The sequence below is a fragment of the Cryptomeria japonica genome, chromosome 10 (assembly GCF_030272615.1).
Source record: "Cryptomeria japonica chromosome 10, Sugi_1.0, whole genome shotgun sequence".
Taxonomy (NCBI): Eukaryota; Viridiplantae; Streptophyta; class Pinopsida; order Cupressales; family Cupressaceae; genus Cryptomeria; species Cryptomeria japonica.
In genome coordinates this window covers 771,004,887-771,030,877 of record NC_081414.1, presented here as the reverse complement: position 1 = coordinate 771,030,877, position 25,991 = coordinate 771,004,887, and the positions used below count along the sequence as shown (strand labels likewise).

Genomic DNA, 25,991 nt, shown 5'->3' with positions numbered 1-25,991 from the left:
CATTCCATGGATTCCCAGCTAGTGACAAGGTTTTCCAATATGTACCTGCCTTTAATGAATCCAGTTTGGGTAGAGCAAATGAATTTTGGAAGAATCTTTTCAAGGCGGGTAGCTAAGGCTTTGGCAAGGATTTTATTGGAGACATTGAGGAGGGTGATTGGTCTCCAGTTCTTAATGAGCGCTTTGTCTCCTTCTTTAGGGACAAGTTTAACAATACCTTTATTTATGAATTCCCCCAGAGTGCCATTGTCAAGAGCTTCATTATATATGTCATAGAGGTCATGCGTGATCCATTCAAGATTGGCTTTGTAGAACTCCGCAGGGAGACCATCGGGGCCTGGGGCCTTATTATCCTTGAGGGCTTGAATGGCATCGACAATTTCTTGTATAGAGATCCTAGCTTTGAGGAGGAGAGCATCATCTTCAGAGATCCATTTAGGGATGATGGTACTACATTTGTGTCGAGCCTCTTTCGAGGCCTCATTATCTTCTGAGGTAAAGAGAGTTCTATAGAACATTTCGAAGGCCTCTTTGATATCATTGAGGTCCAAGAGTTCCTTCTTGTCTACAGTTATTCTATCATTTTTTCTCTGTTTTGTTTTTGCTTAAAGAAGTTAAAGAATATTTTGGAGCCTTTATCTCCAAATTGGAGCTAATGGTTGCGAGCTCTAATGAAGGCTCCCCTGATTTTGACCTGCTGGTGGTTTCTAAGGATGTCTCTGGCTTTAGAGACATGCTTGGCTAGGGTGGGGGAGGAGGGGTTAGTCTAAATATCCTGCTCTAGGGAATGGAGGCGATGGGTGAGAGTTTTTTCTATGGCTCTAGAGTCCTTGGCTTTCTTTTGGCCAATGGTTTGGAGTACTTTCTACCACGAGGAGACATTCCTTGTCCATCTGAGAGTGTAGGATTGGGGAGGCTGAGGCTGAAGGTTGAAGAGCCTGACCACCTTAAGGGCACCTAGAACATCTTGGTCTTTGAGGAGGGAGGTGTTGAGAATAAATTTCTTGCTACATGGGGATAGCGTTTCTAGTGTTAATGACCACAAGGATAGGGAAATGGTCAGAAAGGGTAACTGGTAGGATAGCAACCACACTCCCTAAGTGGTTAGGGGAGAAGGAGAAGAAGTCGTTGTTAACATAAAATCTGTCTAGTCTGGAGTAAATACGATTGGAGCCTTGTTGAAAGTTGCACCAAGTGTACCATAGGTTAGAAGCAGTAGTTTTAGTGCCCTTGAGGGGGTCAAATAACTAGAGTTTTTGTTTAAGTTTGTCCCAGTGAGGTTTTTCTGCATTTTTCCATTCAAAAGGAAGTCCCCTAGCCTTGTCATCTTGATGCTTAGTCATATTGAAGTCACTAGACACTATCCAGGGGATACTTGGGAGGGAAGTCAACCAGATCCAAAGGGACACTCTTTCCTTGTAGTCATTAGGTGCATAGATAGAGAAAAAGCCAAAGCTAGAGCCCCTAATATCTAGCGTAGCCCAGGCTGCTCTATTGCAAGGGGAGATCCCTTTGTCCCTAATGTTGCTTTCCCACTTAGGGGAGATAAGAAGGCCAACTCCTCCCTTTCCTTTTAGGTGGTTGGTGCAAATTTTGATTGCATCTCTCCAGATAAAGTCAAGTGAGCTGTCAAGATAGAAACCCACGAATTGAAGTTCTTGCAGCATCAAGAAATCTATGTCCCTGTGGTGGCTCAGAGAGCTTTTGATGGCAAACTTCCTATCAGGCAACTCAAGGCCTCTAATATTCCAAGAGATGTATTTCATTAGAGAGGAGGGTTAAGAGGTTCAACTAGGGAGACCACAAGGATCTCCAGCCTTCTTTTTATTCTTGGAGCCCATAGGCCTACCTTTTTTTTTAGTCAAGGAGGATCCTTTTATAAGGTCGTCCTCATCTTCACTAACTTTAGATGGTTCATTCCTAGTAGTTGCAATTCCTCCTATGTCGGACCCAGACATCTGGGAGTCTAGAAAGCCAAGGAGCACTGTGCTAGACCTAATTTCTTCAAGACCCTTATTGGTGTAGATTACTTCAATAACATGATTGTCTTCTAACTCTTTGAGCATAGAGGTTGTCGAAGGGTTGGTGATGTTAACTTCAGGGATAAGCCCTGCAGGTGATGAGGAGTCCGAATTCTTGGGGATTTCAGATCTGATCATCATACTTGCAGGGTTATCACTGGTGCTAGCAACATCAGCACTTCGGCTAGGGTTCTCAAGTTTCTTAACCATTTTTTTTACCACAGAGTTTGCTGGGGTTCGAGCAGGAGCGAGTGAGCTATTATTTGTAGGGAGGGGGTAATCGCAGATGCCCGTTACTTGGTTGAAAGTTGGGATAGTAGGATGGCTTTGATTTGGGGCATTCAGGTTGATAATTTTCCTCCTACGCTTTCTAGAAGTGACCAACTGAAAACAGTCAGAGGGTGATTCTGGAGGACCAATTAATGGGTTAGAGGGCAGACCAAGGTGATCAGAGACAAGGGGCGAGTGATCAATGTGCATGGGTTTTAATTCTGAAGAATTGGTGATGGGAATAGTGGCTTCTTCGTTAATAGGGAGCGGGGTGGATGAGTGTTGAGAAATCTTGGTTCTAGGGTTCATGGAGGCATCAGTTGAGTTACTGTTGGGTTTATGATTTCTGCGATTAATGATTGGGCAATTTTTCCAAAGAGACCCTTCTTTTTTGCAGAGAAAGCATGCATTTAATCCTCCAAGCATTTCAATAGGGTAGATAAAGGTTTCTTCATTGACGTTTAGGGTTAAAGATGGTGGGATATCAATCCCCGGCTTAATCAATACAAGCAATCTGACATCCAGGTTAGGGACAAGGTGGGTTGTTTCATCAATACGGATCATTTTTCCAAAAGGTTCCATTAACTGTGGAAGAAAACACCAAAGGAAGGGGGGGACATCCTTGAGGATGACCCACCTAGGGGAGGATAGTGTGAGAACCTCATCACAGACTGCCTCTGGAGACCAAGCTAGGGCACGAAAGGAAGTATTTCCAACTATCCAGTATTGACGCTTTAGTGCCTCCCTTTGAGCCTCGTGAGAATTAAAGAAAATAAGGTAGAGACCCTTTTGAATTTGTTTGCAAAATGATATTTTAAGCCCTAATTTTAAATTCCAGAGGTTATGAAACCAGTTGTCTAAAAATTTCCTAGGTGGGCATTTCTCGACATCAACACATGGAAAGAAAATGGTCGTATTAATTAACCTAGTCTTTTCCGAGGCAATTTCATTCAACATTTCCAAATTGAGCTAAATGCAAAAGGAACCCGAGATAGTGCTAGTGGACTTACCTTCCTCACTGGATCTTTCTTTGCCAGGAGCCTTAGAAAATCGTGTGTTAGGGTTGACTCCATTTGCAGGCGGGGAGACGGTTTCGGCGAAAGATTTCTTTGGTGGAGATTTAGATTGATTTGCGGATATAGGGCCATTAATGGCACCGCCATTCAATTCTGACTCCATAGGAAGCCAAAGGTTAAGCCGCACGAGCGACTAGGTAGGTGGGGGAAGTTGCGAATTAAATGAAGTGCAGTATTAAATTTGCAAACAAAAGGAAAGAAAAGAACGGAAAAATTAGCAGTGGAGAGGAGTTTCAAACCGGGTGGAGGAGAATTAACCCCTCCACAAAGATGCCAAGGTGTCCACGTCACCACAGTTGCCTTGAACAGCTCGCAGACAACCAGACTTAGTGCTCACAGGCCTCGAGGTTCGCAGATGTCAGATTCACAATTGCCAAGTTTGCAGACCACAACCGAAATTAAGAGATAAGTTGGCAGATTGTATTTTGCTGATGGAGAATGCACTTGCTGAACCTATACGACTAGCTTAGATAATTCATGCCACCTTCAATTGTTGTCGAATTTGCCAAATAATGGTGCGTTTTACAGCTACACCCCTCAACGCCCCCTTTGCCCACAATTTCAGAATTTATTAGGGCCCACAAGACATAGATCAAACCTCCTGCAACTTGTACAACTAGGGTATGTACTGCCTGTTGTAATTTGAGTACGACCTTAATTAGTACTACTGGAAATTGTAGAATATCCTCCTCTTAGGCATGATACTGATTTGCAGATTCAATCCCTTGCTAGGCTTAGAAAACAATGGAATCATTCACAATTTTTGCAAAACTGGTGACCCTGAATGGAATCACTCTCAGAAGCAAATATCAGTGCTTATTCCAGCACCTTAGATGCTTAAACTCTGAAGATTTTTCGCTCTCTAAAGTGTTGGTAAGATATAAATTATTTTAAAATTTTAATAATATTATAACTTTACTTATAAAAATACATATATAAATAAATAATAGAAAACTTTTAATAAATATAATTATTTTTTAAATTATATTTAAATTTTTTAATCACATTATAAGTTTAATTATTTTTAAAATATTAAAAATGAAGGAAGATTTAATTTTAAGTACGTATTCATAACTTAGCTTTTTTCAAATTTAATACTATTATTTCGCCTCTCTCTGCCATAAATACATACCTGGCATTGTAAAGCGAGGTACGTTTTACTTTGACAGGTGCAGCTTATAAACGGAAAATAGTAGGATGAAACAAAACGGGATTTGGAAGAGGGCCTCACATATGACAGCACACACTAAGTGAAAGCTTAGTGTGTGCTGTTTAAGCTAGTCGTAAAGGTGACATACTCTCTCTATCAAATTCTTTTTAACGAACTAATTAAAATCTTTGGTAACAGACTCTAATCTTCATGCGGCTGTTTAATTGTATTGTTCTGCTTAATAATCAGTTGAGCTATTATTTAGGAATCAAAACAAAGCTATAGGAAAATAACCCCCTGTCCTCATGTGGCTGCTTAAGTGCATTATCTGCTTAAATTTAAGCAGTTGATGTGTCCCCATGCAAATTTTTATTTAAGGGAATTGGATAAATTGGAATCTCTCCCTATTTTAGTGGAGCAGCTACTGCTTAGAAATTAAAAATAAGCTTTGAAAAAAAGGTGGCGCTGAAAATAAGCAGCAACTGCTTATTGAGAAAAATCATATGTGGCTCCACAAATTTCTTTCCCTCCTTTTTATTTGCCTCATATGGGACCTGCCCTAAGGGGGGCTGGAAATAAGCAGCAACTGCATATTGCTAAAAAAAGAGCCACGTGGTTCCACAAATTTATTTCTTTTTTTTGTAAAAAAAAAATTATTTCTATTTTTTATTGTGCACAAATTATTACTAATATTATTAATATCAATTTTAAGATTTCCCTTAAAAAATAAGTAAAAAATAAATACTCATGGACCACCAGTTCCACAAATATTTTCTAAAAAAATTGAGACATAAGCTAAACAACAGCTTGAGAACATACCTGAGGCTCCCCAATCTAGACGAAGGGATTGGAAGAGAGCAGCCTGTGGGACAGAAGTTGGGGAAGTTCTTCGTGTCCTTTGAGTGCCACAAATTTCTTAGCAAGAGCTTTGCTGTAGGCGTAGCCGTTCCACAGTGGGCTCGTGGGAGATGGCGCGGTGGGGAGCTTGGTTGAGGAATTGGGAAGATAGTTCAAGATGGCCAGTCCAGTTGGCGTCTTGGGCTGCCTGCCTCTCACGTTCACACCTGCCCAATAGTTTTGAGAAGGGTCTTGATTTGCTGTTATCAGAACAGAATACGATTCGCCAGGGTAGACATCCAGGTTGTCTATTTCCACCGGCTCTACGTAATGCCCGTCTGCCTCCACGACTTTCATCTTGTGTCCCTGTATAAAAATAATTGTTATTTAACATAGAAGAAACAATCTCATTTGGGTGGGTTTGGGTTCTCCACGTAAATAAGGATTGCATTGACTGGTATCATATTCTCACAAGAGGGTATATTAGTATTTGATTATTAAAGTCAGGTGATTGAGTTGATTATTAAAGATACGTGTTCCCAGATCGTGCTGGCAAGACATAAGGAGAGCACTGCTTATTTGTAGCATTACAGGAATGGCTAGTTGTGGAGCAATTGTATTGTCCTCGTCCGTCTATCAGCAGTGACTGGTACAAAGCCAAAAACAAAATGTTAATAGGTTGATCGTAAACTGTAAACTAATAGTACCAACACATTTTTCTTTTAAAAATATCCTGGCTTATAGATTGTATATATTGTGTACATTCAACAAAATTAGGGGAAAAATATAATAATTGCTAACATAAATAATAGCAGATAAAAAATTCGAAACCAAATCAGAGATTCAGAAACTATAAAGGAGATATAAAATCAGATTTATGGTGGTTCACTATAAAGGCTAGATCCATTCATCAAGGCAGGGCAATATATTATTTACTAAGGCAGGGCAATATATTATTTACTGCCTTTCAAATGATTATATGCATTAAATTATAATAAAATAAAATATATTTATTTGGACATAAGAATTTCCCTTCGATTGAATTTATTAATTTAAATATCATTTTATATTTCAAACACAAAAAAGTGTTGGATTATATACCAATCTTCATATTATATATATTTGTATAAAAATGTTAAAGATATTGGAATTATTTTATTTAATTAAGAGTGTTTATGTTTTACATTACAATTATTTATTTGCAGAATACATATATGAATATAAAATAATTCTTTAATAAAAAAAAATAACTATATGTTTTAAATAATTTCAAATTCAATCAAAGTAACTCTTAAGTAAATCAATATAGATATCTTAAATATATTTTATATTAAGTCTATTAGTTTAAGAGACGTTCTAAAATGAATTCATGAAATTTGATATGATTATTCTGTACATAAGAATATATATAAGTATAAATATTTTAACTACATATATCTAAAAAATATGAAATATGTTAGTTTGGAGCTATCTTATTTACCTAGTTTTTAAAATTTTACATTCAAATCAGCACTATATACATGGAGACAAAAAAATTATGCTTTTCTTATCTTCGAAGTATTGTATTTATTTTTAAATATTATTATTTTTAATGTTATGATGACTACCAAATTTAAGATAAAAGATATGATTTTTTTTAATACACTTAAGCCATTGCACTCAACCCCTTGCTATCATTGCAAAATGCTTTTGGACATTGATAAAATAATTTTAAAATAAATAAAGTAATACTTAAATTGATCAATATTAATGTCCTCGGGTTCCAAAATGCATTATTTTAGGGAGGCTTTATTGTTTATTTTGTACACTGCAAAATAATGGAGCTCGGATTTTATTAGAAGAGATAAAGTTTCGAGAGTTTTGTTGATAAATTTGTGCTCTACTAGGATTTTGATTTCTTTTGTTTATTATTTATTTTTTTAAGGTGGGTCTATCATCATATTGCATTTATTGTGGGAATATTTTAAGTTTATTATGGTCTCAGTCAGCCTCAATCCATCATTTGATGCTAGTGTTGGAGATTTTCTATCTTGAGATCGTGACACCCTTGAACAAACTCCCCAAAAAGTTTATTCTCAAAGTCTTTCACAAGGTACATCTATTGGGAATCATGACGTTGTTTTTCCTATTCAAGATTTTGATAGTGTATGTTAGTGGCTTGAACAACTTACTTTGATTATGTATTTTGTGTGGATGATTCCACTTGAAAGCATGCTTTGTGAATGAGTCACCAAGACCTAGGCCCGTCATGGATTTTGTCTTGATGGCATCTAGAATCTTACCAAAGGTTTTTTGTTTCACTTTGCTAAGTCTAACATGTGTTCAAGCCATTCTTTAGCATGGGCCTAGGTATGTCGAGTCATCTTTACTTGTATTTTAGTCATGGTCAAGAGAATTCTCTATCTCCAATGACAAGAAGATCAAGGTCTCAGTCTAGATAGAATTTTTGAGCGTTGGATTGAACCTCAAAATTTCTACGGCGTATGCATGTAGTAGGAAATGATAATATTTTTGAATTAAGAACATGTAAAGGATTAATAAATGGAAAAAGAAGTAGTGGAACAAATAAAGAAGCTTGACAAAATATAGGTGGTTATTACCTTAGTCACCTTGCTTAATCCTGCAATTTTAGTAATTACAAGAAAACAAATATGTGTTATGCACAAGTCAAAATATAAATCCTGCCAACATGGAAGTATTAGAATGCCCATCTAAGAGGCAAGGCTATGGCATTTCCATTCCTACAAGCCATATATTAGGCTTAAATTCTACATGTATAGAGTAACCGAGTGCAAAATGCCCACAAATGCTTGTCTCTAGAAGAAAAGATAACTTAAGGAAAACATCTGATTATTTTTCAGAGAAAGAAAAGGACAGAGAAAGATGAGCCCTAACACATGAATTTCAGATCCATTGTCATTTTTCATCTGAGTAATACAACGCCAAGGGCTACACTTTTAGGTGCAAGTAGCATCAACAAAATGAGAATGAGTAAAGATTTCCCTCACTAACACACCATACAACATGAAAGAAAGACCTCCATATGCCCACCTAAACTCTCGATGTAGTCTTCCATCAATCAACAAGATATTGAAATAAGTTGGTGATCCGAATTATGGATTCGGATGACAACACCTAAGTGAGAACCTGCGGTATTGTAAATTTTGTTACAAGAACCAAAAATCATAGAATTGAAGCAAGCCAAAAAGTAATCTATTTCATTCGAAAGCCCAACATATAGAAGTTCATGAGATTCCAAGAGTCACAAAAAACCTTTTGAGAATCAAAGTCCAACAATCACATTTATTCATTACATAATAAAATCTAAAAACTACGAAATTTTCAAAAAAATATATGAAATTTAATCCTAACTTCAACTTGACATAACTTTCTGCTCGGGACTCAAAATTAGGCACCATTGATCTTGTTGGAAAGGTCTCCAAGATTTGTAGACATTAATTTGAAAGAGTATTTTTCACCTGTTGCAGGGGCTAAAAATGCCCTTAAGACCTTCAAAAATGCAAATTACTAACATATAGACAAACTAAAGTAAAAAAAAAAAAATATAATTCAAATTTTCTTCTGATCATTACTTCGCCCTTGGAAAGAAATGGGCCCCATTGCATCAACACTTTGAATGAGATGAGGAATACGTTCTTGAAGCTTCTCTTTGGTAAACCACTTTCCTTGTTGAGGAATCTGCCCTGCTCGAACCACTTTGTACAAGTAAATTTGCTGCTGTTTGAGTGTTTTCACCATGATGTCCACAATCTGATCGCATTGGAATGGGTTAGCCACATTTGGATTCAATTCTGTAGTAGAGATTGTTTCTGCCACATCTGCAACATCTAATAGTGGAGGAAAATATGGCTTCAAGAGTTCCACATTGAAGACAAGATGAAGACCCAGAAATGGAGGTAAATTAAGCTCAAAAGCATTATCACCAACTTGCTTGATGATGGTGTATGGCCCATAATGCAGATGATAAAGCTTCCTATTGGCACCCTGCAATCGTTTCTTCTGGATATGCAACCACACCTTGTCCCCGACTTGAAAATTATGAGGAGTACGATGCTCATCATGTCTCTCATTATACTTCTTATTGGTGTGTTCCAAAATTTCATGAAGTTGTTGTTGTAGATGATGAATTCTATCAATGAACTGGGCTGCCTTATCTTCCTCCTTACCAACATGTGGAACCAAATCAAGTTGAATAAATGGTATGGCAACATCCATGGGTGCAAGTGGCTAATAACCAAGGCAAACTTCAAATGGGTTGTGGCCAGTTGAACTGTGAATTGCCCTGTTGTAGCCATGTTGAACATATAGAAGACTTTCATCCCATGTGCGGGGATTTTTTGAGTGGTACATTCGCAGGATGTGTATGATCATCCGATTCACTACCTCCGTTTGGCCATCTATTTGAGGGTGGAAAGCAGTAGAATTTGTCAATTTTTTGTCCATCTTTTCCCATAGGGTAGACCAGAACTTACTAAGAAACCTGCTATCTCTATCTGAGATAATGGTATTCGGCAGACCAAAATGAACCCAAATGTATTCAAAGAATAGCTTTGCAGTGTCCTCTACAGAAATGGTTTTTTTACATGCCACTATTACTGCCATTTTCAAGAACCTATCTACCACAACATACACACAATCATGGCCTCTTTTGGTGGTAGGAAAACAAGACCTAAAGTCCATAGAAACTGAGTGCCAAGGTTTTTCAGGAACAGGAAGTGGTGAGTACAGCCCAAGTTTACGATTGGTAGGCTTAGCAATAGCACATGCAGTACAGGCTTGAATATATGAAATAACATCATTCCGTAATTTTGGCCAACAAAAATACTTCTGGAGTATAGCAGTAGTCTTACCTATACCAAAGTGACCAGCAACCTTACTATAGTGAGCTTCCCATATCAACTTTTTACATTCTGCATTGGGCACATAGATTTGGCCAAGGTGACAAAGAATTCCATCCTGTAAATAGAAATCGTTCACTTGCTGTCCCTTCACTAATTGATTATAAACATCTACAAATTTAGAATCATTCTCAAACAAGCAAGCCCAGGCTTTAGTTTGATGACCACATGAGTTCAATACCATAATTATTGCTACAATTGGAGGCTTGCTCAAATAGTCTGCTACTTTGTTAGTACTTCCCTTCTTGTGGCGAATATTGAGGTGAAATTGTTGAAGATATGCTGACCATCGTTGATGTTGATCATTCTACAACTTCCCTTGTGTTTGAAAAAATTGAAGGGGTTTGTGATCTGTGTGGATGACAGTCTCCTTACCCAGAATGTAATGTTTCCACTGCTTACAGGCTTGAATAATACAATACAGTTCCTTGTCGTAAGTATCATATTGATGCACTGTATCGGAAAAGGTTTGACTGTGATATGCAACTGGATGACCATGCTGCATGAGGACTACCCCTAGAGCATATTTTGATGCATCTGTTTGTATTTCAAATGACTATTGTAGGTCAGGAAGAGATAAAACTGGTGCAGAACATAACCTACATTTTAGCCCCTTGAATGCTTCTTGTTGAGCACTTGTCCATTTAAACTTTGCTTGTGTCCCCCCTCAATGACTGATTTAGAGGCCAAGACAGATGGGAAAATCTCAACACAAATTTGCGATAAAAGTTTTCCAACCCAAGAAAACTTCGTAACTCTATGAGATTTCTAGGAGACGGCTAGTCCTTAATCACATGTATCTTCTCTGGATCAACATGGACACCCTCACTATCAATAACATATCCTAAGTATCTAATACTCTGCATACCAAAGGAGCACTTTTCTTTGTTTGCATAAAGCCCATGTTCTTGTAAGGTTGAGAGAATTTTTTTCACATGTTGCAAATGTTCCTCCGAAGTTTTGTTGAAGATGAGTATGTCATCCAGACATACCACCACGAAGGAATCAGTGAATGGTCTAAGTATATCATTCATCATTCTCATGAATGTCGTTGGGGCATTAGTAGGACCAAAAGGCATCACTAGCCATTCAAACAATCCCTCTTTAGATTTGAACTTTGTCTTCCACACATCTGCTGATTCAATTGGTACTTGATGGTACCCTGATTTCAAATCAATTATAGTAAAGAATTGGGCCCCTCTAAGCTGGTCCAAGAGGTCATCTATCCGGGGAAGTGGATACCTATTTTTGACTGAAATTTTATTCAAGGCCCTATAGTCAATACAAAGTCTCCAGGTTCCATCCTTTTTCTTTGCTAGAACAATGAGGTTGTCACAGGGTGATGCACTTGGACGAATATGTCCCTTCTCAATCAATTCTTGTATTTGCCACTTAATCTCATTATTCTCCAATACTGACCTATAGTAGATTGGTTCATTAGGTAATGGAGTTCCTGGTATCAAATCAATAGTATGTTTCACTTGGTAGTGTGTAGGTACCCCAGTTGGTAGCTTAAATAGATTGTCATATTTCGTCAAAATTTGATCCATTGATTTTTTCTACAGTGTTGTGGTGTTTGTGATGGTGTGGGAATTATAAATAGATTTCCTTTCTTCTTCAGAATGAATCATCAATAAAATGAATGTTCCCATTTCAACAACTAACCTCTTACATTGCTTGGCACTAATCAAAGAGGTAGTGTATGCAGGGCTTACCTCTGGTATTCAATATTTCTGCTTATGTAATCTGATGGTCACGCTGCAAGGCCTGGACTCATAAACACCATGTCACTGGTACATATATGGTTGTCCCAACAGAACATCACAAACATCAAAGGGAGCCACATCACAAATTACCTCATCTTTGAAAGGCTTTATGGAGTATGAAAGGCAACACTACTGGTGCACCTGGATATCTCTTCCTTGACTAACCCATCCCATTGAATAGGGTTGTGGGTGGGTTGTTGTTTTCAGATTCAGTCTCTTCACAGTCTTTGTTGATATTAGGTTCTTTTGACTTCTGCTATCAACAGTAAAGTGTAGGGCTTTTCCTCTGATCCACATTTGTGAATGGAACAATCTCTCCTCATCCTCCCAGGGCAATATCCTTGTAGTAGCTACCGTGGCATATGGATCAGCCTCAATGACCTGTTCATGATTTCCTTCTGTGCATGGTTTTACAACCTTAGATTATGCCTTGTCTTCATGCGTCTCCATCATTAAGCTTTTGATGGTTCTACAATCTTTTGTATTATGCGAGGGACTCTTATGGAATTTACACCACATACCGTTTTCTTGTGTCTTCTTCATACTCCATGTCTTTTTTGTGGGTGAATTGGGAGAGGGTTCCTTAGAGGTTTGTTTCCATGTAGTTTTGCCACCTTCACTCTTCTATCTATTGTTTGTGAAATTATCTCTCCTTCCTTTCTATTTGAATTCCTCCTCAATTTTGGTAGCAAATTTATATGCACTAGGTAAAGTCTCTATGTTCAAGAATTCCATTTTGGTTTGGATGTACCTGTGGAGTCCACTTTGATATTTCAAAACTCAATGCTTCTCAGAATCTTTGATGCCAAGCTTTGTTGTTAAGGCATGAAACATATTAGTATATTCCTGAACAGTTTGCTCCTTCTTCTGTCGAAGCAATTGCCACTACATATACTTTTGTTCATATGTAGCAATAGGAAAATATTCTTCCTTTATGTGCTCCATAAATTCTCCCCATGTGGGTTTTTGATCAAAAATAAAAGTGCTGCCATTTTCTGCTACCCTAGATGCTAACTTTGCTTCCCACAAATCTTTCACATGGTTTTCAGCTTTGAGGAGAGTGAAAGTTATCTTCTCTTCATCTGAGAACTGATTGACAGAGAAATATCTTTCTAATTTTGAAACCCAATCATCAATAACATCTGCATTGATCTTTCCTTGGAGTGTGGGTATATCAAAATTCACTAGCACCTTGAATGGTGTATGCCCTGTGAATGGTGGGTTTGGTTGTGACCCACAACTTTCCAGCATTTTCTTGAACTGCTCCATCATTTCTTCACATTGTTTTGCTAGTGCATCTTCAACTAATGTTTTAAAGTCATCATCTATCTGCAACTTAGCCATCTGCGATCGTGTGCATCTCAAAGGAAGGTAGTCTGAAGGATTCCTTGTTTCCAAGCCCAATCTTTGATATGTTGATCATGTGTGATATAACATACAGGAGCAAACTTGCTCTAATACCACTGATCCGAATTATGGATTCAGATGACAACACCTGAGTGAGAACCTACAACATTGTAAATTCTGCTACAAGAACCAAAAATCATAGAATTGAAGCAAGCCAAAAAGTAATCTATTTCATTAAAAAACTCAACATATAGAAGTTCATGAGATTCCAAGAGTCACAAAAAACCTCTTGAGAATTGAATTCCAATAGTCACATTTATTCATTACATAATAAAATCTAAAAACTATGAAATTTTCAAAAAAAACTATATGAAATTTTATCCTAACTTCAACTAGACATTCTGCTCGGGACTTGAAATTAGGTGCCGTTGATCTCGTTGGAAAGGTCTCCAAGAGTTGTAGACACAAATTTGAAAGAGCATAGTTGCAGGGGCTAAAAATGCCCTTAAGACCTTCAAAAATGCAAATTACTAACATATAGACAAACTAAAGTAAAAAAAAATAATATAATTCAAATTTTCTTCTGATCAACTGGTTAGTACACATACCCTTGGTAGCGATGAATAGCTCCTTCTGTTACTTGTAACAAAAGGGATGCAATGATGAAGTTGTAGTGAAGAGAGAAAAAGACAGAGAGCTCATCTTAGAGCTCAAGAGCAAGATATCGATGTTCTCAGGGACTACTTTCAATGATTTGTTGAGTTTCTACAATTACTGAATGTAAATAAAATAGTAGTTAAATTTTTTTTCGTTTTCCTGATTTGTCCTTTCTTACTTCCATCTTTGACATATGAAAGTTGCATATTTTTCTTTTTGTTTTAAGATCAGTATAAGAATGGTGGTATCAATATAGAGTTTTGCTTATCGATGTAATTAAAAAACAAATAAAATCAATATAGTTTAGAAGATTTGTAAGCATGAAAGGTATGGAAAGAAAAATATTTTAGATAATGAAAATAAATAGTTTTAATAAAAAGGAACACTAGTAATATGAGAGGAAGGAACAAAATATTGAATTTGGAAAATCAAATTTGGTTAATGGTCTCTAGTTTCACATCATCAATTATGGTGCCACATTAGCATGCTTTTTTCCATTTGGTGTCCAAAAAGGCCCCCCAAAAAGTGAGAACAATAGTTATGGATTAAGTCATGTTTTATTGGTCCATTGATGTGGTATCACATGATTTGTTACTTTTTAGATCTAAGGAACACATTGCATTCAATTATGGGTTGTCATTGTCAACACTAATAACTTGAAAGTCACAACTATTGGTGCAATATTATTAAAATATTGGCCATTAAATCAACAAGTGCTATAATAACAAGTGGAATATACTCAGCGATTAGCATTTTTTCCTTGTGTAGAGGCATTTCTATCTTTTTTTTAAAATTGTGTCTGTCCAATGTTTCTATGTTATTGTGATGTTTTCTAGATTTGATCTAACCTTGACTTACTAATCATTGTTCTTTTATGTTTTCATGGTCTTTTCTATCATCATTACTATTTCTTATAGGTGCATTTATTGGAGTCCCAAAATTTACAAACTAATAATGTATGGTCTTGTAGGATCATTTGTTGACATTTACTTTCCTCAAGTTAACCACCCAAGCTTTTATTAAAGATAAGTAATCTTTATGTTTTGTCTTGTTTGCTTCATGGATACCAAGATTTTGTGAATGCTCTCCTCTTACACTATAAGGTGATCTTTTGTCTCAAAACCAATTTTCTTTGTTTCCATTGTGTGTGTCATAATTTTTTGTATTATGCCACACATGCTCTCTTCTTGTCATATGTATGTATGTGTATGTATAATGTTCACATAAGGAAGAAGGTTATGTGGTGGGTCACACATAGAAGAGAATGGTATAATGCATCCAGGTCAATATATAAAATATACCCATAAAAATTTTAAACAAGGTTTATCATTTGTGGATATAGTGTATATGAACATGCTACACAAACAAACAAGTTCCTCCTTGAGTGCCCCATGGAAAAAAGATATATGACCATTGAAATGTTCTTAGGGTTAGAGTGGCCATAAAAAAGATTTAAATTTATGTAAGTATCAAGATTATTTTTATGTTTATATATAAAAAAATATATACACCTATGTTAAAGTTAATTTGATTAAAAACTATAATATATTATTCGTTCTATTGTATTTTATTTAAAACATGTTGATTTTGATGGGAATATACCGAATATATCAAATGAAACAACTCAAATCTAATATTATAAGTTTTCAAAGGGAATTATAATCAGCTGAAAATAATATTGACTTCTAAAGCCCAATTAGAAACAAACATAAACAAAGAGATAGTTTATATTAAAATAAAACAACTAATAAAGACTAGAGTTTGAAAGTGACTAGGACCTACATAATGGGACAACCTACATAATAGTAGTCCCTAAGCTAGCAATTCACACACCCTTACACTAAGCATGTGATATAGAAACATGTTTGGGAAGACCTCGCTTCCTTCACTAATCGAAGTCCAAAGTTCCAAAGTCATTGTGCTTGCATTGCACTATTCTTGTTGGCCTAATTGATATCGTCATTTAGCCAGAACATCCCAATTTTGACATGATCTCAGAGTAGTTACTGGTTCAAATAATGGTTTGGTTTTCATTGCAGGTTTAATTGAAAATGTTATTTTAGTTTTATAATTAACGAAATTGCAAATTTAAGAGATTTTGGTTCACTATGTGTGATTTTTGAAGCATCTCAGAGGCCAATTCTGCAGAGTAATTTGCAGGTCATAGAAGGCAAAAATCTTGAGACTTTTATTTTGTCTTGGGAAGTTAATCTTCTCGGCTATGCCATACTAGCTTCATTGTTGTGTTCTTCATCTATGACTTCAAGGAAGGCATGTAAAGCTCATTCAAGGTGTCATTGTTGGCGTTACATTGATAGGCGTTAAAGAATCTTGAATGGTGCGATCTGAATCTTGAATGGTGCGATCTGAGCAGGACACCAATCTTTCTATGCAAACTTTTTCCAGCAATCTAAGGAAGGCGCAGTCTGAGTAAGGCATTAGAGTTTTGGTTGTTATCTTTAGCCTTCTTGATTGGCGGGACTCTTTCTCTGCACAGCTTTTCCAGCGCTTGCAGGTCACTTGGTTCTTAGAAATTGTGATTGAAGGTGCAGATTTCTCGTTCTATTGCAAGTCGATTATGTGGATCGATAGAAGTGTTTGGGCCGCCCATATTCTTGCAAAGTCGTCTGAACATTTGATGCAGAATTTTTGCTCGTCTCTTCTCGACTTGTAGAAAAGTGTTAGCTTGTTTGAGATTCGTTACGTTGTGCTACTGAGGGGGGCTCTTTTTTGCTCATCGAAGCCTCTGTAGAAGAGTTTTCTCCTCTCTTATAACCAAATCTCTACAGTAAACTGAACTTGTCTTCTTTGCTGTCGGCTTTATGTTATTGTTGAGATCCTTTCTATGCCACATAAATTTCTGAAAGATGACAATAATTCAGCAAATTTCTCTTTTCAAGACTAAGGCTCAGTTTTCCATATTACAACTCTTGTTTATGCATGAGAAAGCTTCCAACTTTTTGCATGCAACTATTTCTCCCTCGTGTTGAAAGCATTTAATTTGTAGTGCCAAATTAGGATAATATTTTTATTGGGTATTCAAGAGCTTATTTTTTTGAATTTTAATTTTTTTCAAAGTATTTTGGATACAATAAAGTATTATAAAGTTGTCAAAAATCAAGATCTATTGGATAGAATATTGTTTATAACCCTCCTAGGCTGAGCCAGATCGAGCATTTTGGTTCAAATGTGGTCAAGTAAAGCACTCCAATAAAGAATCCTTGATATATATAGCTTCTAAGGGGGATCACAAAATCAGGTCGGGTTGGGTGATCATGCGGATGCATCCATAAATCGGTAATCCAGTACATAGAAATTGGATCTTCTAAACTAATCATTTGGGGTGGACCTAAACCATCTCCAAAGAATCAAATAGGTGATAAAATGGGCAAACTAAACTTCTAGAAATTGGGTATTGACATTTAAGTTAAAAAATAATGAATTGCATGCAATAGCACAATATTAGAATTAGGGAATAGACGAATATTGTTTTATTTTGTATGATATGAATCTATAATAAATGATCCAATTTACAATGCAAGGAGGATGAGAAAATGCCATTTGGAATAATAATAGTGCAACTCCAAGAAACTATAAGTATAAATGGAAATACACTTAAGAAATCATAGCAAGAAGATCATGTAGAATAGGAATATTCAACACTAAAAACCCCATTAAATATATTGTAGATTCCTAAATTGTACTACTTAATTGCGAGTCAAATTTCACACTTTGCTTAGCAGTTGCTTTAGTTTCCACTCCTCTAGACAATTGTAGGACCATTTCAAGCATTGAATTCAATCCCCAATTCAAGGAGATGTGTCATATCCCATTTCAAAACTCAATTATCTTATTCTACATTTAATCATAGTCAAAACCAAAAAATTAGAATCAAATCTAATTCATAGGCTTAAAATCTCACATCCTTCTTCTGGTGAGCCTATTTTGGTGGAACCATGCCTATTTGCATAGTAGTCTTGCCAACATATTTTTAAATTTTAAATGTTTTACATGTCAACCTTGACATTTAACAAATCTTGTCTCGATTTATGATTATTGTCATTCTTTGTTGCCTTTTAATCCAAAAATTAACCTTGTGGCTCATATAAAAGCTAGTGGTTTTTTCAATTTGGATATACATGAAATTACAATCCTTGTGATAGCACAACTCTACCAAATTGATCGCATAGATCTACAAATCTAAAGAATAAATTAATAACATCAAATACTCATCATTGAGCCTTCGTGAATTGTCCATTCACCATTATTGCAAAGATGATGGAAGCTTCAAGGAATGTTGGAGGATACTAGGGAATTACTAACTGATGATTATCTTGTACCTCTCATCAAGGGTTTGATATGATTTCACATCGTTCTTGTATTTCTAAGTTTTAGCTATAGATTAGATTCATTTATCATTTATTTACTATTATTTACATGTTCATGCATTCTTGTGTTGGTTTGTATGTGGCATTTAGATTGCCTCATCTAGGGTTCACTCTAATACACTTGAGTAGGGCTCTTGTTTATGTTCATGCACATTATTGCTTACAATATCTTAGACACACTTAAGGCTCAAAGCGTACACTTTTATCTCAAATTCAACTCGACTATTTATGGAGGTAGAAACACCAAAAGGGGGTTTGACTAAGGCAAGCTTCGATGTAGCCACAACCATATTTAACTCTCCTCTTTGTGCTTATGAAGGTTTAGATCTATATAATTTTATGATAGTTAAAAGATATAGGAAGAATGATTCAAGTGAGACAGAGAATGAGACAACAAGTTTAGGAGAAAAGCTTGGATAGGGACACCTAGCACTCTATTTCTTTGGGTTGGAATTTAAAGGGATAGGACTTATGAGTCTTTTGATCCCAAATATGAGTAGTTTTCGATAGTTGGACACACTCTAGACTAGGGTGCCCAACTCCATCATTTAATATTTTCAAGCTTTGCTTGCTATCATAGATTCACCTATATATCTCTATTTCATTTTTGTAACTATCTATGTCTTCCTATCTATTTATAAATATATTTTAGTAATTAATGTTGTCATTTATGCATGGTTTTAAAATTGTTGAATGTAATCACATTCGACCTCAATAAATTTTGTTCTTTTATTGAAAAATAGATCTTTTACAAGCTTTGAAACACACCTTGATTGTTGCAATGAAGAATGTGGCTTTTCTTGAAGAATGCCCATGTTAACAAGAATATGACATGGCCAAATCACTTCACACACAGCTCCTTGTGTGACACAGTATTAAACCTGAGTGAATGAGAGGGAAACAATTAGTTTCTTTTTACTAATCCATGAAATGAGGCTAGTTCTAAGATGAAAAAACAAATCCTATAGTTGACTTCCGGTCATCAACAAACCCAACATAGTCTGAGTCTGTATAATTTTACAAGAAGAAATTCTAGACCATAATAAACTATACCTTAGATATATCTAAATACGCTAAGCTGCAAAATAACATTTCTTTGACTCCCGCATAAATCTTGAAAGACAACTGAGAGCAAATCATAAGTTTGTTTTGGTATAAGCCAAGTAAATGAGACTTCCAAAAAGATGCCTACAGAGAGTTGCGTCTACTTGATATGAATCATGGAATCAAGAGAGTTGCAAACCTTTTTCCACTAGAGTGGAAAGATACAGACATTAAAACCAACTAGTAGATAGAAATATCTCAGCAAGTGCATATTTACACAAAAGTCATCAACATAAAGTAGGTCAGAAAGAGAAAGACGAATCTAATTTCTATAGACTAGAGAAAAATTGCACAGTAAAAGCAGGCCCGAAAGAGAAAGAAATCGATTGATTTTGAATATTGACATGAAAGCTCATTATCTGTTTTGTTGCATGCAGAATTCCTTGTTCCTTATTTTATCGACTTTGACTATTGAACTGGGTGTGGTTAGAATAACTCTCACCCTTTCACACTGGACTCCCACTTCTAAACTTACTATAAAATGGGACTACACGCAGGGAGAAATTATGCAGCTCCATGTATCGACTTTTGACTATTGACCTGGGTGTGGTTAGAATAACTCTCACCCTTTCACACTCGATTCCCACTTCTAAAATTACTATAAAATGGGACTAACACGCAGAGAAATTATGGAGCTCCATCTATTTGGCTTTAGATTTTGGTCTTAGTAATAGTCTAGACTGCCCGTAATGGCTAGCAGAGTTTCTGTAGTATATCTTTTCTCTGTGATGTTTTTTATGTTGACATTGTTATCTTTTGATACTGAAGCAAAGGTGCATTTTCACAAATGGAAAGTAAATTACCAGACATGGGCTCCTGATTGCGTGGAGGTGAACATCATCTCTATAAATGGACAATACCCGGGCCCCACCATCAGAGCCACAGAAGGGGACACCATTGTTGTTGAGATAGAGAACTTGATGCCCACTGAAAACGTTGTTATTCACTGGCATGGAATTCGCCAGGTAAGTGATCCGTTTTTCTTCTCATTTTGCACCAAGTGTAAATGTCACATATGTTTTTAGAGTAGAAAATGCGTCTAGCAGTGCGGAAATAACTCTCTTGGAATGTTGCGTTGCAGATTGGCACTCCCTGGAACGACGGGACTGCTTCAATTTCGCAGTGTGCAATCTACTCAGGCGAAACCTACGTGTATAAGTTCGTTGTGGACAGGGTAAGTTGTAATCCGTTTCAATATGAAATGTGTGCTTCACTTAACTATAATAATGATTATGAATATGTGAATGCAGCCAGGAACGTACTTCTATCATGGTCATTATGGCTTACAGCGGTCGGCAGGGTTTTATGGGTCACTGATAGTGGATGCGGCGGGCAAAGAACCCTTCACCTATGATGGAGAGCTGAGTATCATTTTAAACGACTGGTGGCACGATAGCACTTATGAGCAGGCCGTGGGCCTCTCTTCCAATCCCTTCGTCTGGGTTGGCGAACCTCAGGTATATCATGTACATTTCATTTAATAGAGTTCTCTTTATGAAGGTTTTAATAATTATTATGTTTGATGGAGCCTAATAATGCATTTTTTATTTGCATCCATAAAAAATTATAATGAAATTACATATTTGAAATAGAATAATTTATAAGTAAAATATAATAATTTTAAATAAATGAATTTTATTGTGTTTGTGAGTTTTGTATTTATTTTGGACTATTTTGTTCTAAGGTTTGGACTATTCATGTTGGTGATGAGGTCTTTCATATGTGAGCTCGCTTAGTTTGGGTCAAGTTATAAATTAATGCATTATTAATAATAATAATAATAATAAGAAGAAGAAAACAATTAAATAACTTAAAGTTATGTGTATGCAATAGATTAATATAGATACTTAAATACATTTATCTAAAAAGGAGAGATATCAACTCCAATCTAACTTATTTACTTAAAAGTTATTTTGTTGTACTTTCAAATTATGTTATTTTATTACATTATGAAAACAGAAATTTTATGTCCTTGTTTAAAAAATATTACATGTACTATTGAATATTAATATTATGATGTGAAAATGGCTACCAAATAAAAGATAAAAAAATTGCTAACACTCACACCATAAAAATCCACCTCATGTTACTATTGTAGAATACTTTAACATTAATAAATTTATTTTTTAATCAAATAAAATAATTATTAATTAACTTAAAATGTATGTCCTCATTCATATATATATATATATATATATATATATATATATATATATATATATATATATATATATATATATATATATATATATATATATATATATATATATATATATATATATATATATATATATATATAATATTTTATTTAATATATATTTCATTTAATATTTGATGTGTAAATAGTTATCAAATTTAACTTAAATGATTCTTATGTACATAATAATCATATGAAATTTCTGTATTTAAGATATATAAATGCTGATTTATTTAAGAGTTACTTTCAATGAATTCAAAATTAATTAAAACATATAGTTATTTTTATTTATTTTAAAATTATTTTATTTTATTTTAATTTATATTCATATATGTATTTAGTAAATAAATAATTGTAAAACATAAACACTCTTAATTAAATAAAATAATTCTAATATCTTTAACATTTTTATATAATAATATATAATATTAAGATTGGTATATAATCCAACACTTCTTTGTGTTTGAAATATAAAATGATATTTAAATTAATAAATTCAATCATGGACAAATTCTTATGTCCAAATAAATATATTTTACTATAATTTAATGCATATAATCATTTTAAAGACGCTAAATAATATATTACCCGGCCTTGGTGAATGGATCTAGCCTTTCTAGCGAACCCCTACAAATCTGATTTTATATCTCCTTTATAGTTTCTGAATCTCTGATTTGGTTTCCAATTTTTTATCAGCTGTTATTTATTTTAACAATAATTATATTTTTTCCCTATTTTCGTTGAATGTACAAAATATATACAATCTATAAGCCAGAATATTTAAAAAAGAAAAGTGTGTTGGTACTATTAGTTTACAGTTTACGATCAACCTATTAACATTTTGCTTTTGGCTTTGTACCAGTCACTGCTGATAGACGGACGAGGACAATACAATTGCTCCACAACTAGCCATTCCTGTAATGCTACAAATAAGCAGTGCTCTCCTTATGTCTTGCCAGTACGATCTGGTAACACGTATCGCCTCCGTATTGCAAGCGTGGCATCTCTTTCCGCCATCAACTTTGTGATCCAAGTCAGTCAACTCAATCACCTGACTTTAATAATCAAATAGCAATATACCCTCTAGTGAGAATATGATACCAGTCAATGCAATCCTTGTTTACGTGGAGAACCCAAACCCACCCAAATGGGATTGCTTCTTCCATGTTAAATAACAATTATTTTTATACAGGGACACAAGATGAACGTCGTGGAGGCAGACGGGCATTACGTAGAGCCGGTGGAAATAGACGACCTGGATGTCTACTCTGGCGAATCGTATTCTGTTTTGATAACGGCGAATCGAGAGCCTTCTCAAAACTATTGGGCAGGTGTGAATGTGAGAGGCAGGCAGCCCAAGACGCCAACTGGACTGGCCATCCTCAACTATCTTCCCAACCCATCAACCAAGCTCCCAATTGCACCATATCCCACAAGCCCATTGTGGAATGACTATGCCTACAGTAAAGCTCTGGCTATGAAATTTGTGGCACTCAAAGGACACGAAGAGCTTCCCCCACTTCAGTCCCACAGGCAACTGATTCTTCTCAACGCACAGAACAAGATCAACGGGTACATAAAGTGGGCAATCAACAACATTTCACTGCTGCCTCCTCTGACTCCCTACTTGGCCGCCATGAAATACAAAATCAAGGGCGCCTACGACATAACCCCACCTCCAGACATCTACAGTCCCCGTGACTACAACATCACCATTCCTCCCCCAAATCCCAACACTGTCGAAGGGAGTGGCGTGTACGTCTTTACATTGAATTCTGTTGTTGATGTGATTCTGCAGAACGCAAATACTCTAACTGCCAACAATTCAGAGATCCATCCATGGCATTTACATGGCCACGATTTTTGGATTCTTGGATATGGAGATGGTGTGTTCGACCCAGCAAAGGATCCTTTGAACTACAATACGGTAAATCCTCCATTGCGGAACACAGTGGCAGTGTTTCCCTATGGATGGACAGCCATTCGATTTAAAGCAGATAATCCAGGAGTATGGGCTTTCCACTGCCATTTGGAGGCACACTTTTTCATGGGGATGGGAGTGGTGTTTGCAGAGGGAGTAGAGAAAGTTGGAAAGTTGCCCAATGTAGCCATGGGATGTGGTCTCACCAAGAATATGATTGACATGCACCACTGATCTCTTTGTTTGAGATAACCAATTTTTGTAAGATGATGCTTTTATAAATTATCAAGCTCATCATCCATTCACCTTAGCACTATACTAGAGAAACCCTTCTAATATTGGAATATATAAACTAACACCGGCACATCTACTTTTAGGAGGTGTAATGGATTTGTTTATAGAAAATTTAAGAAAATGCATAAGTTAATTGTGTATAATTTTTATTAATTATTTAATTAAATTTGATATCATCAATTTTATTTTTAAATATATATGATATTTTTAATTATACGCAAAGAAAATTATCTTTTATTACAATAAGAAGATCAGCTCAATAATATATAAATAATAAGAATTAAAAAAGATGATAAATTATTCAAAATTGCAAATATATAATTCTTAATTAAATCAATCAAAATCATATGTAGGTGAATCAAAATAATTATTCAAAATGTAAGAAAAAAGAATTAAAAATTAAATAAACATTGAAAAAAATTGAAGATAGACATTGTAAGCATTCAATTTTTTCATGTGATTTTGAAGTTTTGGATATAGACTTCCTTTACATAAGTGATGATATAAGAATAAAAATAGAATCACAAAGTATCTCTTTGAATCTAATGTTTGAATTTAAATTTTAATAAATATTCTATAAAAGCTTGTGCGTAAATGTCACATTCAAAACACAAAGCATAAAGTCTTTTCATTGTTGTCAGCTTTAATTCTTTTCATTTTTATCTCTAAATATTTAAATGTTTAATTTATTAAAATCATTAGGAAAACAATTGAAAGCTTAAACAACTTTTACTATATAAAAACCTTTATTTTTACCATATAAACAACTTAATTCTTTTCATTGTTGTTAGCTTTAATTCTTTTCATTTTTATCTCTAAATATTTAAATGTTCAATTTACTAAAATCATTAGGACCTAAACAACTTTAATATATAAACAAATTATTTTTGAGAACCCATTATTACACATAATCTTCATTAGCCATTCAATTACAAATTGTTAAATATATTAAAGAATTTATAAATAGTTTAAAACGATACAAACTACAAAATTGACAAAAAAAAGAATTTTTTTTGTATAAATTAAATTGCAAAAGTTAACAATTACATGTAATTTTCAACACAATTGCATGTGTAAAGTTATTAGCATTATTCTCCTATGTGAGTTTTTTTAGTAAAAAAATTTATAAATGAACAAAAATATTATGAAAATAGAATCTCTACGTGTGGAAACATAGTACATTTTAAATATCCCTAGATGTAAATAGTTTAACCTATATTGAGTAAACAAATAGAGTTCAAAGTGGATGTTTATGGTATTAGTTGTTATACAAATGTATAATTTCTTTCACATTGAAAAATTAGAAAAAAAATATATTGTAAAGTAAATAGATTTGAATTGTGATAAGAAGATATTTTTCATAGTGTGTCAAATTATGTTTGTTTTGTCTTTTGTTTGTTGTCGGTTGGCTTCCTTTTTACCATGTGTTTACTATGGCAACATTTTGTATTTACCATTTTTGGTCCCTTCAAAACTTGTTTGAACATTAATAAAAAAAAAAAAAACACCAACAAGAATTATGACTAATGATTGATTCTTACATAATTTTAATGTGGAAAAATGGAAGCACATTGCATTAGTTATTAAAAGGATTTATTCTTTATGATTTGAATGTGACATGTAGGCACAATTTTTTATATAATATTTATTAAAATTTTAATCCAAACATTAGATTTGAAGAGATAACTTGTGGTTTATTTCTAATTTTATGTCATTATTTATATAAAAGAAGCCTAGATTTGTAGCTTCAAAATCACAAAAGGAATTGAAAGTTTTTGATGTATATCATCAATTTTGAAGTGTTTATTTTATTTTTAATTTCTTTTTTTCTTATATTTTGTATAATTATTCTAATTGACATGCATATAATTTTGATCGATTTATTATTAAAAATATCCCACTTAATGTATATTATTAAGATGCAGATAACAATAAATTTATTAAATGAATTGTACAAACAATTCAATATGACATATTTTATTTATATTAATATTATTTAATATTAATAATACAAAATTTAGTTTAATAAAAAAATTAAAATATA

General features: G+C 34.6%; 1 protein-coding gene across 1 annotated transcript; it reads left to right on the top strand.

Annotated features, from left to right (window-relative positions):
• Nucleotides 1-20,185: 20,185 nt before the first annotated feature.
• LOC131027025 (L-ascorbate oxidase-like) lies at nucleotides 20,186-24,012 on the top strand. Its single transcript, XM_057957020.2, has 5 exons — nucleotides 20,186-20,500; nucleotides 20,617-20,709; nucleotides 20,786-20,992; nucleotides 22,595-22,765; nucleotides 22,925-24,012. Exons 1-5 carry the CDS (start codon nucleotides 20,225-20,227, stop codon nucleotides 23,885-23,887), a joined length of 1,710 nt encoding a protein of 569 aa, XP_057813003.1. The 5' UTR covers nucleotides 20,186-20,224; the 3' UTR covers nucleotides 23,888-24,012.
• The last annotated feature ends 1,979 nt before the right edge of the window (nucleotides 24,013-25,991 follow it).

Bases quoted from the DNA above. Each gene is read 5' to 3' on its own strand.
- LOC131027025 (XM_057957020.2), top strand. From the start codon at position 20,225: ATGGCTAGCAGAGTTTCTGTAGTATATCTTTTCTCTGTGATGTTTTTT. The intron at 20,501-20,616 runs GTAAGTGATCCG...GTTGCGTTGCAG, and splicing joins ACTGGCATGGAATTCGCCAG to ATTGGCACTCCCTGGAACGA. The intron at 20,993-22,594 runs GTATATCATGTA...GCTTTGTACCAG, and splicing joins TCTGGGTTGGCGAACCTCAG to TCACTGCTGATAGACGGACG.